At 50.9% G+C, this 16,782-nt stretch overlaps 1 protein-coding gene across 2 annotated transcripts in view; it reads left to right on the top strand.

Annotated features, from left to right (window-relative positions):
• The first annotated feature begins 13,850 nt into the window (after positions 1-13,850).
• Positions 13,851-16,782, top strand: part of Fbln1 (fibulin 1) — a 74,000-nt gene continuing 71,068 nt past the window's right edge. For both annotated transcript variants that reach the window (XM_040754033.1, XM_040754034.1), the window contains exon 1: positions 13,851-14,009. In XM_040754033.1, coding sequence (XP_040609967.1) covers positions 13,931-14,009 — 79 coding nt within the window. In that variant the 5' untranslated portion in view covers positions 13,851-13,930. The remainder of the gene's footprint in view (positions 14,010-16,782) is intronic.

Here is a 16,782-nt window from a genome sequence, read left to right as displayed (position 1 = left end):
ATCTGCCGCCAATGCAAACAGGCTTGTCACCCCAGTCCCCTCCAGGACTCTTGGTGCCCTCACTTGGTGATTTCTCAAGTGTTCACTGCGTTCTTCTCCCCCTGTAGGAAGCTGGGAGAAGCCCCATCCTTATTCTCTATGTGGCTCTAGCTGTCCTGGAACTCACTCTGTAGGCCACTTCGGGTGCAAATGTGATAACCTGAGTTTGATCCTCCATCCCCGTGGTGGAAGGCTTGCCTTCTGACTTCCACGTGCATGCTGTGGCACATATATGTTCACAGTCACACTCATGCACGTCAGACATACACAGAATACTGACAAATGAAATACAAATCAGTTAAACCTTGTAACCCAGCTGACCTGAGCCTTCCTTGGCTCACAAGTGTGTGCAGATGGTGGTTGTGGAGGCCCAGTGCACAACTGCGTACTTTCACGAGGCCAGCCCAGAGCTGGGGACCTTGACACGAAACAAGGACAGCCTCACTTGTAGGGAGATGACAGACTGGCCACACCGGCATGGACTGATATATTCCCAGAAACATAAGAAAAGCACTCAAGGAGACCCAAAGGAGGGTGAAGGGGCCAGGGGCATGTACCTCCATGCCCCAGCAGGCCACCCAGATCACTCCCCACATTTATACACGGGTGCATGCCACGCTATGAAACATGAAGCCCCCTCAGGTATTGAAGGCATTTGGTGGTCTGAAACAAACAAAACCACATGCACACAAAGGAATCCAGCCTTGTAAACTGAAACCCAAGGCACAGGCAGGCTTCTTCCTGGTTGTGAGTGAGTGAGTACTGCTCATCTCAGGTCAACAAGAAAAGCAAAACCAGAGAGAGACACAAGAAGAGGCACCATTCTGTGACAGTATGCACCTCCCTGCATCAGGTGGGCCCCTCAGGCCTGCAAATTTGTACCTGGAATAACGATTGCGGCCAGACTCAGTGGCTGTTGCCTATCATCCCAGCACCTAGGAGGCTGAGGCAGGAGGATCATGAGTTTGAGGTCAGCCAGGAGTATGTGGTGAGTGAGACCCTGCCTGGGGCGGAGCACAGCACCTGGCACATGGCAAGTGCTCAGTAAAGCACTTGGTACGTGGGTGAATGAATGAGCTGCTTACTCTGTGTGCAAAGAGGCTGCAGACAAAAGAGAAAAGAGCAGAAGACGGAAGGATCCCAGAGACTGGACATGGCAGTCTGTGGTCCCAGATCCAACCCCGCAGACAGGGAGAAATCAGCAGGGACATAGCAAGATCCCTTTCCTCTTGTCCAACTGCCCCAAGCACCAAGACAGGAAGGGAGCCAGAAACATCTCAATCTTTAGGACAGCTCTCCAGCTGGATCCCATGGCTGGCTGGGACAGCCAGAGTGCCTGAGGTGCCTCGTGGCCACACCCACTGGCCCTGCCTGGCTCCAAGGAAGCTGGAGACAAAACAAGGCAAAGTCAAGCCTGGAGGAAGTGAGGAGGAAGCCCAAGCCTGCCCTCTAAGCTTCGAGGTCTAGAGGACGCTTCCATAGTGCCCTGGGTGGGGCCCATGCCCAGATGCATAGTGCTGGGGCAGGCATCACTGTGTGATGCTTGCAGGAGGGTAAGCAGCTTAATGAGAACAACGAGTTGATCCAGTGCCAACAGACAGTGAGGAGCCTGTCCCCCTCCCCCATCAGGGCTCATAGAGGCATGCAAGTATAACAGCTAAAAGCTATGGTAGAGGGGCTGAGATAGCCCGGTTGGTAAAGGGTTTGCTGCAAGAAGACCTGAGTCCTACTCCCATGTACAAGCTGGCCACAGTGGTATGTGTCAATAAAATCAGCCCCAGGGAGGTGAGGACAGGAAATCAATCCCTGGGACTTGCTGATCAGTCACCTAGCCAAGTCAGCTATCATCTGTCTCAAAAAAAAAAAATTAGGTGTGTGTGGGTGGGGGTGGCTGGATAAATGGCTCAGGGGTTAAGAGCACTGCTCTGGAATCCGATCCATAACTCCAGTTCCAGGGGGTCTTAAACCCTCTTCTTGTTTCTGAGGCCACCAGGGATGCATGTAGTACACAGGCGTACATGCAGGGATGATGCCCATGCATATAAAATGAAATAATAGTGTATATATTTTTAGAAGGCTGAGACACTGAGGCCTCTCTCCAAGACGTTGGTATCTTTCTGCCTTAGGTGCCTTGCTCATCTACCTTTGCCCGTGGACCTCTTCATAACCTTCTCTTCCAAGGTTCAGAATCATCTTCAGGAAGACTTCCAAGCTCTCTACATATCTCCTCCTCCTCCACCATCATCATAGCCAACTCCTTGTGATCAGGTCCCAAGAGCCCAGTTAAGAACTTCACACACATTGTCCTCTGGAACCCTCCCAACACTAGCAGGCAGATCGTGCTGTTGTTCTTTTTAATGAAAAGGCCACTGTGGCTCTGGGGGAGGGGAGCAAGTGACTTGCACAGTAATCCAGACAGTGGGAAGCAGAGGATACATCCACGTGCAGGCCTGCAGGAGCAAAGCTTGCTCTTACCCACCACAGCACACGACAACCGGGACAAAGTGGCTGTGGCCTCCCACACAGTCTCTAGCCACTCACCCCTGATCCTTGACCTTTAGGATCCTGCCCAGGAGGTGAGTGTGGATGCACTAATACCAGGGCTTGCGTGCGTGCGTGCGTGCGTGCGTGCGTGCGTGTGTGTGTGTGTGTGTGTGTGTGTGTGTGTGTGTGTGTGTAGGTCAGAAGACAACTTTTAGGAATGTTTTTTTTCCTTCCCATCATGGGTTCCAGGGATCAAGTTCAGATTGTCAGGCTTGCACAGCAAGCATCTTAACTGCTGAGTCATCTTTCTGACCACCGCATGGCAAACTTTTTCAGGGTCCTCCAAGGATCCTTCACTTCCTGCAGAGTACACTTCTCAGGATTCCTACAATTAATTCTCTCTAGCACCATCTCCTCCTGCTTTCCAGGACCCAGCACAGAGCTGGTGTGTGTGTGTGTGTGTGTGTGTGTGTGTGTGTGTGTGTGTGTGTGTGTGTGTGTGCTCGTGTTTGTCTATCCAGTGAATCCAGTGCAATGTGAATGGATTTGGAAGTGGACTTAGAGTAGAGGGATTCGGATGAGGACTGACTTGGTGACTTAATTAGTTATGTTCCCAGCCCAGCCCCTTCACCTTTTTCAGCATCTGTTTTCTCATCCATAGGATGGAGCCAATGAAGCAATGAAAGATGAAAAGACCAATTAATTCTGTAGTTAGCTGTGAGGTGCTTCAAGCCCAGGTCCAGTGATGAGGGCTTTGGATCTGCCCTTGCACTACCAAGTGTTTAGAGCCATGACGATCACAGGGTCTCCGAAGCATAAGCCAATACAAAAAAAATATCGTGGAGTTCCTTCAGGGGACAGTCTAACAGAACTCCCTGCCCCCCACTGGCAGTGCAGCTGACTAAGTTCCCCACATTATGTGCGCCTCAGGGGTTCCTCCGTTTCTTCAGCTGGAATCTATGAGAAAACTCCGGGCCTTTAATTGGAACCATGTGTCCTTCCAGCAAACAGCAGGTGGCTGGGCCAATGGAGAAAGGTGAGCATCAGAACAGTATGTGTCCTTTGACCTGTTCATCTGGGAATTAGTCCTAAAGAAATAACTCCAAATATGGGAAGGCTTATGAACAGATAAGGCTCCTTGCAGCATTTCTCATGACAGCAGGGGAAAGGGCAGCAAGGGGAACAAGGGATGCTCTACCTGTGTGGCTGGTTGATGCCCCGAGTGGGGGAGGCCAGGAAGCTCCATGGCAACACAGGAGAGTCGAGGGAAGAGTTCAAGTTCAAAAACTACATATCCTGTGATGAGCTACGGAAGCCATGCACATCGAATACTAGAAAGAGCATGCTGCAGCTCCAGCTACATCAAGAGGGAGGCATTGTGGGAAATCTTTGTTTCCATTTTCCCAATTTTCTGCAATGTGGTTCTGGTTAAAAGTATATTGCAAATAAAAAGCAATTAAAAGCAAAGAAGGGATGGCTAGTTTTCTGTGGGGGGGAGGAAAAGAGAGAGAGTGTGTGTGCGAGGGGGGGGAGAGGGAGAGGGAGAGGGAGAGGGAGAGGGAGAGGGAGAGGGAGAGGGAGAGGGAGAGGGAGAGTGTTCCCGAGTTGGTGAAAAACAGTTTTTTGTAGAATCTCTGAATGCTTTGGATTTCTTTTTCTTTCTGCAGACAATGGAAACCCCTTGGCTGATGTTAATAAGCAGGATATGTTCAGGAGAAAAATACTCAGGGAAGAAAGATCCACCAATGCCACCTTCCTACCCTGACTGTATTTTCTTCCAGGCTCAACCTCCCCCCATATTCCTGCCCTCTCTCTCTCTCTCTCTCTCTCTCTCTCTCTCTCTCTCTCTCTCTCTCTCTCTCTCTCTGAGTGGCATCAAGACTGATGTTGTGTGTTTTCCTCCATCACTCTTCACTTTATCTTTTCAGACTGGGCCTTTCATGAGAGCCTGGGAGCTTGTCACTTGGCTGGAATGACTCTCTAGCAAGCCCCAGGAATCCTGCCTCTGCCCGGCCCTCCCCCGACCCGTTCTGGGCCCACACTTCACCCAGCTTTTATGTGGGTGCTTTGGGTCCTCATGTTTGCCTGGCAAACACTTTACAGCCTGAGTCATCTCCTCAGCCCCAATATTCATACTTATTTTAGCAAGGGCAGTGTATGCACAATCTTAACTTCTGCTTTGAGTTTTATTTGATTTAGATAATAGTTTTTGGTGATATTTTGTTTATGCTATAACAAATAAGGCTTGTCTGTAGATCAGAGTGCAGAGCTAGCCACACTAGTTAGCAATAGAGCCCGGGTAGTGGTGGCACACACTTTAATCCCAGCAATCCGGAGACAGAGGCAGATGGATCTCTGTTAGTTCAAGGCCACCCTGGGCTACATGAAATTAATCCAGTCTAAAAGAGAAACAGAGCTCACACAAAGGTGATCCTAGCACTTGGGGGTCACGCACCTTTAATCCCAATACTAGGGAGGTGGAGGCAGGAGTGATATGGCTGGGCAGAGAGAGGAGTATAAGGTGGGAGGAGACAGGAGCTCAGTGCAGTCTGAGCAGCAGTGTGACACAGTCAGTCTGAGGACAGGATTGTCCTTTGGTCTGAGCATCGGTAGAGGTAAGAACTCTAGTGGCTGGCTGCTCTGCTTCTCTGATCCTTCTGCTTTCACCCCCTGATAGCTGACTCTGAGTTTTTATTATTAAGACCTATTAGTGCTACACTAGTTCATTTCAACAGCATTCCTGTTTACAACTGTGAAAAGTTTTACCTCATTTCTAGTGGGGTATGTTGTATTTATGTGACTGCCCTTATATCACATATCTTCTTATATTCCTTTGTGTGATTATGTTTCTGTGGTAAGTCTCATGGTGATAAATGTCTGTAAATAAAGCTCCTGTAGCTGCCCACAATAGGCATGTAAAAATCATACAGTTTTGCTTTATATCAGCAATAACAAATTAGAAAACATGGAAAAACATTCCACTCAGAATGGCAATTGATTATACAATTCTTAGTACTAAAGTAGTAAGGATGGAGGTGTGAGTTCAGAGCCACAGTTGAGTACATGCTTAGCATGCACACTGCCCTGGTCCAATCCCTATTGCCAGTGTGAGGATAGTGATAGTGGTGATGGTGGTGATGATGGTGATGATGATGGTGGTGGTGATGTTGGTGGTAGTGATGGTGATGATGGTGATGGTGATGACGTTCCCACACACAGATGAACCTGGAGGACATTACACTCAGTGAAATAAAACACCCTCGGAAAGAAAAATAACTTGTATCTTGTAGGTCATTTAGAAATTTTTGGACACTTATGAACATAATGAATTATATTTACTGGGCCCAGGGAGCAGGGGAGGAAATGAGGGGATTTAGGGCAAAAGTTTCCAAGCTGCAGACTCAGGATTAATAGGTTCAGAGCTCTCTATAGTTTTCCCAGAGAGTAGATTTTAGACACTTTTGCTATCAAGTCGCTAGTTAGGTATTAGAAGACTTGGAGGAATGGGCCCTTCCATTGTTATCAACAGTCTGCAAAACAAAGATTGGGAAAATAGGGCCTAAGTCATATCTCTGACCATGGAAGGACATGTGACATCCTGGCTTGCCAGGAACCATTAACTAAACTCTATGCTTGAAGGCTTTCAAAAAAAAAAAAAACAGAAAAAGATATATATAACCCTCCCGTAACAGTCAATTCTAGCTGGTGTGGTAGCACACGCCTTTAATCTCAGCACTTGGGAGGCAGAGGCAGGCAGATCTCTCTAAATTCAAGACCAGCCTGGTCTATAGAGCAAGTTCCAGGACAACCAGGGCCACACACACACACATACACACACACACCTTGTCTTGAAAAACAAAACAGAACCCCAAAACAAAGCAAGAAAAAAGTCCATTCAAATGGGCATGTCAATCACCAGGACAAGACAAAGTCCCCCAGGAAAACTGGCAGTCCTAGAGAGTTCGGACAAGTATCTACCTACCTGAGCGGTTTTTAAAACAGATAGGATGTAAAACAAAACATAGATATGAACCTGCACATGGTTTGTGTTGAGAAAAAGATGAATGTCAGTGACAGAGGGAAAGCTAAGACCTAGGAGGCATGAGGGAGGGAGAGAGGGCCCCGCAGCAGGGCTGGGAAACTGTCCTTTGGGCTCTCATCTGCTGTTCTAGGCTGATGCCTGACTTTGCAAGTTCACAAAATTGTACCCCTTTCTTTTGCCACTTCTAGTCCTCTTATGACGAGTTGCGTCCGGGACCCGGTGGGGCGCTTGCTGGTCGGTGAGCTCCAGAACGCCACATGACTCTGCCTTCTCAGCGTTGGGACTGCAGAAGTCTGAGGCCGTGCCTGGCTTTTTACATGGGTGCTGGGATCTGAACTCAGATCCTCAGGCTTGCTCGGCAAGTGCTTTACCGAGTGCTCCCAAGTCCTTCCACACCTCTTCTTGTAAAGACCTGAGTTTGAATACAAGGGGACCACTGTCACACAGCCACGTCTTGTGGCCTTGTCTCCTCCACAATCAGTGTGTGAATTTAGGGAGACACATCTCAGCCCTCCACCCTGAACAGTCGCTGGTACTGTGCCAGGTGAGTCCAACGGGAGATGAGAACTCAGGTCCAGCCCTGCCAGGGGTGCATGTGGACCCCAGTCTGTGAAGCTAGCAGCCACTGGGGGGATCCTGCCTCCCTCCCTGTGAGATCCAGCAGGAGCCCTCCTCCTGGGCCGCTGTGTGAGGAATGTGGGATCAAAGGCCTGGCCTGTGCTGAGCCTGGAAACATGGACTCCTCAGACAGTCGTGTAAGATGGGTCAGGCAGGGAGCTAGGCGTGCAGACAGCATTGCCAAACCCCAATGGCCTGTCCCAGGCTTAGTCACATAGCTCATGATCACGCTTCGTGTGGAACCCCCGACTCTGGTCACCATGCTGAAGTCCCCACTCACTATTTATACTCAATACTCTCACACCAGCCTGAATACGGTCTGCTACTCGATAGTCTGAGCTGTGCTCCTCTCTCTGGGGTCCTTTCCTCTGCCCCCCCCCCGCCAACTTGTTCATCTCTGCCAGTGTCAGGGCCAGTGTCAGGCCACCTCCTCCAAGAAGCCTTCTCTGATTACTTCACGCTTCCTCAAGCCCCCAGGGTCTGCCCAGTGGTCTAGGGTTGTCCCTTGTGATCATGCAGAGAAGCACATGAAAGCAAGGGGTGTGCTTTGTGTTACACAGCAGCCCATTGAGAGCGGTCACTCCAGAACTCCCCGCCCCTCACCCCCACCGGTACTCCAGGCCTCCTTAGCATAATAAGGAATGTGGCCCTTGGGAGAGCCTTGGATGGGGCTGCAATGTGAGGAGGCACAGCTGCCAGGGTGGGCTCTGTGGCAGGGGCATCTGCTGATACTATTCGGGGTTTGCATATAGGGTGTCAGTTACTGCGTTCTGCCGCCCATCAAGGCCACCCACCCTGTTCTCTCTGCATTTCTCACCCCAGCCACGAGACTACTGATGACCATCCCACGAAGAAAAGGTCCTTCAAGAAAGAAAGACTAAAAGGACAGTGAGGGACCATATGCCCAGGCCTCCCCCCAGCCTTCAGGGTAGCAGTGTCCAGGCAGCAGTCCTGGGTGGCTGCGGTCTCTCAATGCCTCATGCAAAGGGCAGAACAGAATGCTGGTTTGGGCAGTGGGTGTAGTGTCCCCCAGGGCTCCCGCTGAAGGCCAAGTCCTCCTTAGCCTGTGGCAGCACCAGGGGAGAGAGAGACATTCTTTCTATTCAAGCCTCCACAAAAGACTTCTGAGCACAGCAGAAGAGTCAGACAGTTCCTGACTCCAGGAACCCATGGGCTAGTGGGCACAGAAGTCAACCAGCTAAGGGAGAAATAAAGGAACATGAAGGTGATTGGAGTCTTGGGGCTGGGGAGGAGTTAGTGCAGGGCAGGGGATATCCAGGCTCAAATGTAACCAGCATGGGGAACAGGAATGCTTCTCAGAGGTGTGTCTTGGCCGAGACATGAAGGACAGGAAGAATCCAGCTACTTAAATGTAAGGCCATGAAGCCTTTGAAGCAGGCATCAGACCGAAGCCAATAGCAGAATTATATCCACGGCTCCCTGCCTGGAAGGGCTTCCATCTGCTTCTGCTGTACAGAGGTAGAAAGCCAGTGCTCTGGGAGCAGGGGGTTGGGAGGGATGTGAGGCTGAGATGTGCCGTGGAGGGGTGGACAGAAGTCAGGGTAGCCTCTACTTTCGGAAAACCATGACGGGGGAGCATGGTGTCATGTACAGAAATCCCAGGCAGCTGCGCTCCAGAGGCTGGGCTGGGAAGGGGAGGGCAGGACAGTCTACCAGCGCCAGCTATGATCTCTCAAACAGATGAAGAGCTGTTTGTTATCAGGAAAGCCATCTGTTAATCTGTCTCTGGAGACAAGCAAAGCTGGACTGTCACTCGGGCCATAATGAATGACTTCCTGCTAGGAGTGGATTGTATGATGGTATGGGTGTGTGTCATCTTGCCTAGGACCCAAGGTCAGAGGTCGCTGCTCTCACTCTCTACATAGAACTTCTCTGAAGATCACCTCATTTTCCTTTCTTTCCTTCCTTCCTTCCTGCCTTCCTCCCTCTCTCCCTCCCTCCCTCTCCCTCCTCCTCCTCCTCCTTTGTTGACTCTGAGATAAATACTTGTGTCTCCCAGTAACATGGAGTCCTTCTTTAGGCTAAAAACAAGAACCACAGAAACCACCACAATTTAATTTTTTTTCTTTTGGTTGCCAAGAAACTCAGGGTCAAGTTGAGGTTTAATAATTATATCTCACTAGGTTTGTGGCATAATTGCTACTTCAGTCCAACTATGCATACCGCAAGTAGGCCATTGATGGCCATTTTTCTAGATTTTTGCTGTTATAAATAATCCTTCCATTGCAATAACTGAATAAAGGGAAGTTAGTCACACAGAGGAATAGAAGTGGCTCATAAACACGAGAACTGTTGGGTCCTTTCTGAAAATGGAAATTAGGCTGTTTTTTTGTTTGTTTGTTTTTGTTTTTGCTGGTGAAAATAGCCTGCATGAAGAAATGCTAGTCCACAGTGGCTGGGAGACAGAGACTCCACTTTTGGGTCCCTGTGCCTGAATATGAATTTCTCACTTTGACTTCCAGGGCACCCATGCCAGGAACTACAGAGACAGCCCAGTCTAGAGCACAGGTCTCATACTGCCGTAGTTTCTAACTGGGCAGAATCTGAACATCTCATGACAGGAGAGTGGCCACTAGTTGCACCCATAATGGTCACACAGTGTGTTCACTAGGTATACAACAAGGAGTCTTACACAGATGGAGACACATTCCTGCACTGGTGTTTGGTAGGAAACAGACGCCCAGATGCCAAGAGGAACTGGGACCAGGAGTCAGAGGACATGGAGTCCCATCCCAGTGGCTTCACTCTCCGGTTGTCAGAGATGAGAGAGCAGCCAGCTGCAGGACCAAGCTGCTCCCTGAGGCTCCCACACCCCAGCAGGCTGAGGTCAAGGGCCAGTGCTGCGTGCATGAATATTCTCAGAGAACTTGAAATGCTGTTCTAAATGACAGAAAGCACTCTCCAGTGACAGCATGTACTGAGGGTGGCAGTATGAAGGAGCCAAGACTGCCGTGGTGTAGCCGGGCGGTGGTGGCGCACGCCTTTAATCCCAGCACTCGGGAGGCAGAGGCAGGCGGATCTCTGTGAGTTCGAGGCTGGGCTGGACCGATAGCCTCCAAAACAATACAGAGAAACCCTGTCTCGAAAAACCAAAAAAAAAAAAAAAAAAAAAAAAAAAAAAGACTGCTGTGGTGAACTGTCATCCTGTTCAAGGAGTTGGAGGCTAGGGAACGTTTAACGGGAAGTGAGGGGGATTCTACAAAATTCTCTGCAACAGTAATCTTTCGCCACAAAGATCAGTCCCAAGGGTGGTGTCAGACCAATGCTGCACAGGCCATTGTTAGAGACATCCTCGCAGAAGTTTTTCTGGGCAAGGCTTGCATGGCTTTTGTGCCAGGCTGAGGTTTTGGCAGAGTCTCTTGGGATGGATGGTTCCTGTTACTGGGCAAGCATGTGTGAGAGTCCCTCCTTCATTCAAGCCCTCCTATTGAATGATTCTTGTTATCAGGGCCTGACAGGAGGGACTCCATGTGGATCTAACAGCTTCCTCCTTTTCTTCCCCTTTCTCTTCCTATTCTACTTCCTCCTCTTCCTTCTTTTCTTCATATTCCATTTTTCCTTCATTTCTTCTTTCTTTCTTTCCTTCCTTTTTTTTTTTTTGAGGTAGCACCTCACTATGTCTTCCAGGCCGGCCTCACATGCACAATCTTCCTGCCTTTGTCTCCAAAGTGCCGCTATCACATGTGTGCGCCATCCCCAAAGTTGTTTGTTACGGACCAACCGTGAGGTATAGATAAACACAGGGTAGCCAATGCTTTGCATTTGGTGCAGACTGTGTGGGAATGCCTGAGGCTTTGGATAGACAGCCCTTGTCACCATCTGCAGAAAGCTCAGGCCTTCAGTCTTTCCGTGAGCATCCGAGAACTGGGGTCTACCTAGAATGGGATAAGGAACCCGAAGTCACACAGGATTAGTGCGGTTTTCCTGACACTAATCTGATCCAGTTCATCTTACAAATATGGATATTGAGTCTGGGGCTGGGCAGGAGTAGGACAGTGGAGAGGAGGTGGGGACCTGTGTGGCTCTGCTGGGAGGGGCCCTTTGTTGCTGTCACTGTCCCATGGCTGACAGCAAGTGAACCACAGTACTCTGGTGGGGACCCTGTCACAGGAGCTTTGTATCCTTCCCAACTGATTCAAGTCCTATCACCACACTTAACAGACGAGGGACTGTAGGTAGACTTTTTGTCTGTACCGTCAGCTCCCCAGTAATGACTTGGAGACTTATTATTAATTATGAAAGCAAGGCTGATACTTTAGGCTTGTTTCTAACTAGCTCTTATAACTTAAATTAACCCATTTCTATTAATTTACTTCCTGCCTGGTGCATGGCTTTACTAACTCCTCGCCGTATTGCCTATCTTGCTTGCTCTGCATCTCGTGGCATCTTCTGGAGTCTCTGCCTTCTTCTTCCCGGCGTCCTTTCTGCCCCCCTCCAATCCTGCCTAGCTATTGGCCGTTTAGCTTTTATTAAACCAATCACAGCAACACATCTTCACACAGTGTAAAGGAACACTGCACAACAGAGGGCACAATGTGCCAAGTGGATAAGTGATTCAGACAGGGTCACAGAACCAGCCAAGTGGTCTCAGAGCCATCCACTCCCCTCATTCCCAGTCACCACCTCTAGCTCATCCTGGAGGTTTCAGACGGGCACCCGTTTCCCTGACATCAGCTGACTGGTTTTCCAAGTCACTAGGCATCTGGAAAAGCTGTGGGGTTGGGCTTGGGGCAAGTACCTAAAACGTGAGAGAGGATGAGAATGTGAATGGGCTGGTATAGCCTAGTAAGGGCTGAGCACAGACCTCGGGTCTTCTGCCTCCCCCTAGCCACCTTCCAAACTCTGCAGCAATAATGGAATCCATAACAAAGTACTAACGAGTCTCCAATCTTCTCACAGCTCAGGGGCCCCTCCTCTCCGGCGCCTGCACATGCTCAGGCCTCCTGAACCGTCGACAGAAAAACACCCCACCATCTTCTCTGGCACCAAAGCCTCTGAGCCTTCGCAGAGGCTATTCCCTATGCCCCCCCTTTTTCCCACTTCCCTCTTGTTATGAGGCAGCATCACACATTTGACTCTGTCCTTGACCTCACTATGTAGTTGGGGGGTGACTTTGAATGTATGATTCTCCCGATTATACCTCCCAATTGCTGGGTCTATAGTGTGTACCAGTATATCTGTTTTATGCTCACTGTTGGGGATCAAACTCGATTCTGGGAGTTCTCCTGAACGAAGGGTCAGATGGCAGGCCTTACCTGGTCTCTCTGAAAACTTCCAGCATTAGACATCATTTGAGATGAGGGCTCACCCAGAGACAGCTAAACACAGTGTCAGCTAGACTTTAGCTACTTAGGAGGCTGAGGAAGGAGTGTCACTGGAGCCCGGGAGGTCAAGGCTAGCCTAGGCAACACAGCACAATGCTCCCTTTTCAAAATCAAATAGAAGGGCTTATTTCATAATTGAATGGCCTGGTAAGTTTTCATGCACTAACTGTATTAAGGAAGCCACTCCTCAGTGGCTGCCTCCATACACTGCCCACCCCAGGAGCACCAGTCTCCTAACCTCTGCCCTGCCCTGCCCTTCCTACAAACAGAACTATGCAGTAAAAGTTCATCTGTAGCTGGTCCCACTCTGCAACGTCAGAGCTGAATGTCCTAGTGTGTGGCTACTCCCTCACACTCTCACTCACTGCAATGATGTTGGGTGGCTCCCATTGGACGCTATGGACACTATCTAGCTCATTTCTCTGTGTGCACGCTGGCACATTCATTTCTGCAGAGACTAATCCCTAAGGCTGAATCGCTGGACCCACACAATCAGCTAAATGGTGTCCCAAGGGCTTCCGAATTTACTTGCAATGTTTTTTTTTAAATCTTTTTGTTCATTAGTTTTTTGAGACAGAGAGGGTTTGTCTGTGTAGCCTTGACTGTCATGGAACTCGATTGTTGTCCAGGCTCAGAGATCTACCTGCCTCTGCCTCTGCCTCTCAAGTGCCCCACACCCGGCTAAAAATCTATTTTTTTTGCATTGTTTTTACTTATTTTATGTTAATACTGGAAGTTCGAACTCAGGGCCTCATTCTTCACAGCAAGTGCCTTACTCACTGAGCCATCATCCCAGCTTTTTTATTTTTTAAAAATAAATCTATCTGTGAATCCTCTAAACTGGCGGCTGCCATGCATTCTACACAAACTGGCTTCGATGACTATTTGCCCTCCCGACCTGTCAGGTCAAACTTTTCCATGAGCCCTTCCGGGCTGTGGGGAGCCTAGAATATACTCCTGGAGTTGGAAGTCTGTTTGGCCTGACTGGCAGTCTTGGACAGACAGTTTGATTCCAGCTCTGGTGCCAACCACAGACTTGCCAAGTCCCCGGGGTTTCGTGCAGCGAGAACGAACCTTTGCACGGTACTGGGATAGGTAAAGGGAAATCCCTGGGGAGGATGGGATGTGGATCGAGTGTGGGGCACCGAGCTAGGTGGGTGGCGGGGCACGTCCCATTGCGAGGTGCCCCGCGTGCGTCCCTGCAGGAGAGTCTGGGTGGCGGCACGCCCCCGCTGCGCAGTGCCGGAGGGAGGGTCCCCGCGGACCCCGCCCCCGCCGCGCCTCCTCCGGGCGGGATAATTGAACGCGGCGCGCAGGAGCCTCGCGTTGGCTGCCGAGGCCCGGTCAGAGCGTGCTGCGCTGCCCGCCTTGCCTTTGTCCGCCGCCCGAGCCCGCCGGCCCCATGGAGCGCCCCGCGCCGTCGCGCCCCGTCCCGCTGCCGCTGCTGCTGCTCAGCAGCTTCTCGCTGCTGGCGGCCCGAGGTAGGGGCGCCCCGGGCCCACGGCCCCACTCTAGGTCCCCAACCAGGCCCCGTGCTCACTGAAAGTTTGCATCTGCCGGTGCTCCGGAGCGCGGGTGCTGCGCCCCAGGGGTCATCGCATGGTCCCCAGAGCTGCGTGGAATCTAGGCCCGGGACCTCCTCTCCTCAACCACGCTTCCGGCTCGGCCCTAATGCTCTCCTCTAAAACAAGGGGGACTTGTTTTAAATTCCTTCATCTTCCAAACAGATCCTCCAGCGGGCTCTCGCAGCCACATTTTCTCCCGGTGGAGACAGCTCGAAGACCGCTCGCTGGGTCGTGGGGGTGGGAAGCACTCTGTACTGGAAGCTGCTTTAGCAGTTTTTTTTTTCACCGCCTCCAGCCCCTATCTTCGGATGGGGGTCGGGGGACTGCTGTACCCATCTTGTTCCTGAACAAACAGAGACAGGAGGCCAGGAGCAGTAAGTTGATCAGGGATGGGTGTAGAAAGAAAAAATAAGGACCTTCCGGAAGGAAGGTTTGGCTACCTCCTCCCTGCTGGGCCACAGGAGTGCCCACTAGCACATTAGGGGCCCAGAACCACTTCCTCCATCCAGGAACTTTAGGATGGACTAGTCTACCCAGGCCATGCTTTTCTCAGTCCATCATCCTCCAGGCCCGGCGTCAGACACTTCACCTGTACATCAGAGAAGCTGTGCGGCTGTAAATCTGCACCTTTAACCTCTCTCTCTGACTCCGGGGCCATCAGCCCGGCCTGGCCGTCTTTGTTTCTGCAGGGGCCCAGCTCTAAACCACCCTTACAATCTCTATTCTTTATCCACAGGGGCCCAGCTCTAAACCACCCTTACAATCTCTATTCTTTATCCACGTGTTAGCTTATCTTCTTTTGAATTCTCTGATAGCTTCCCTCCTGGTCAAAAGGTCATGGGTTATAGATAACTGCTGGCAGGAGTTTTAGGGAGAGGCAGAGGGGAGGGAGAAGGGACTGGCTGGTTCCGGATCCTGGAGGAGTTCTGGCTGTTCTGGGCACTGGCTGCAGCCTTGGCACATCTTGGGTCACTTCTCAGGGTAGGAGACAGGGTGGGTAGGCTCATAGCCCACTGTTAGTGCCAAGAGCTTTGCAAGCCCCTCAGAGCTTATGGGGCTTTTTGGAGGAGGTTGTGCTTGGACCAGAGATGGTGAGGTGGGTGTGGGCCAGAGAAGGCATTTTAATCACTGCCAGGGAGAGTGAAAACCAGAAAGGATTTTGATGTTGGGAGTGGGGGTGGGGGCACAGTGTTGGAAGCGGCAGGGACCTCTGGTACCAGCATATTGCTCAGATGAGTAAACAGGTGGAGGGATTGTGGCCCAAGGCCTCCCCAGCAGCTCTTTCCTGCCTACAGCCGGGGAGGGGAAGAGTTTTTACCTGCCGGTGCCCACACCCTCACAGCACCCATACTTGATAACCTGGAGTCTGTCAGTGCTGCAAGCATCATTCTTCATAGGAAAGCTTTGACCTGAAGCCAGCTGTAACAGAACATCCTGGAACCCGTTTTGTTTCTTGTTGGGGGAGCTGCCTTGAGTTTGGTCGGTTCAGTTTGGTGTGGTCTTGGCTCCTTCCTGCCGCTGGTAGACCTGTAAGGTCAGGTGACCCTGATCTCAGGCTCCAGAGAGCTGCGGGGTTAGCAAGAAAGCTGCTGTCTAATAAGGACCTTGGAGAAGACAGACAGACAGACAGACAGAGACAGTGTACCCTGTTGCTAATTGCTGCCATTCTTTTGGCAACCAATGGGCTGTATGGACACCTATATGCAGAAGGTCCCTGGTCTTTCTTGCCAATGGACAGAGTCGGACAGAGTCAGCGAGTCCGTGCATGATTGTCCTGTGAGTGATCTGTCCTGTTGGGCCTGGCTGCTCCAGGGCCGGCTGAGGGTGTGGGGAGGGGGAGGTGTTGGGAGAAACAGTTGTGTTTTCTCCAAGGCTTTCTTGGCCTCTGGCTCCAGCCTGCAGTTTCCGACTGATTAAAAGAAAGTCCTGTTGGGAGGGAGAACAAAGGCAGAGAGCACTTGGCAGAAACATGTGGCTGTGAGCTGAGCTCCTGGAAGTTTCCCAGTCGGGAGGTGGAGACTGGAGGCAGGAAGATGAGACTGGGGGCTGGGGGGACCCCGGGGCAGCACTGAGACCTCCGTGCTAACTTCCCCGCCAATTGTACCGTGGAGGGCAGGACTCTGGGGAACCCAATTGCTCGGCTCGCTCATCAGGGTACTTGGGTACCTATTGCTTTGGAAACCAGTTTTCCTATCTACGGAAGAATCCAGTGGGATGGCTGGGTGGTTCCCTGTTGGTAAAAGCAGATAACAGACTCCCGCTTGCCTTAAGGGTTAAGGAAGAGAACTCGGGACTAAGTAGCATCAGAATTGCCATTGTGTCATTCTTGTTCATGCTTCAAAAGTTCTGCTAATCTTGGACTTCAAACCCTTCCTGAAGGAGGCCCAACAAAGCTCCAGACTGCATCCTTCACAGCCAGCCCTGGTGGTGAAGGTCAGGCAGAGGCATTCACTAAACAGCTGCTGAGGGACAGCTCAGGGCCAGACACTGAGGTTTCCCGGATGTGGCAGGGGATGAGACAAACTCAGCCTTTCCCTTCATGTGGTTCATAGCTTCCAGGAGATCCAGATAAATGAGCCAAGCCCTACTGGCAGAGTCAGGGGAGACTTTCTGGAGGAGGAGGCGTGCAGCTTCGGAAGAGAACTCTGTCTCACCGTTTGCTTGGAGGCGTGGGTTGGGCTAGAAGGGA

The sequence above is a fragment of the Mesocricetus auratus genome, unplaced genomic scaffold, assembly GCF_017639785.1.
Source record: "Mesocricetus auratus isolate SY011 unplaced genomic scaffold, BCM_Maur_2.0 Super-Scaffold_100010, whole genome shotgun sequence".
Taxonomy (NCBI): domain Eukaryota; kingdom Metazoa; phylum Chordata; class Mammalia; order Rodentia; family Cricetidae; genus Mesocricetus; species Mesocricetus auratus.
This window is presented reverse-complemented; position numbering and strand designations above follow the sequence as displayed.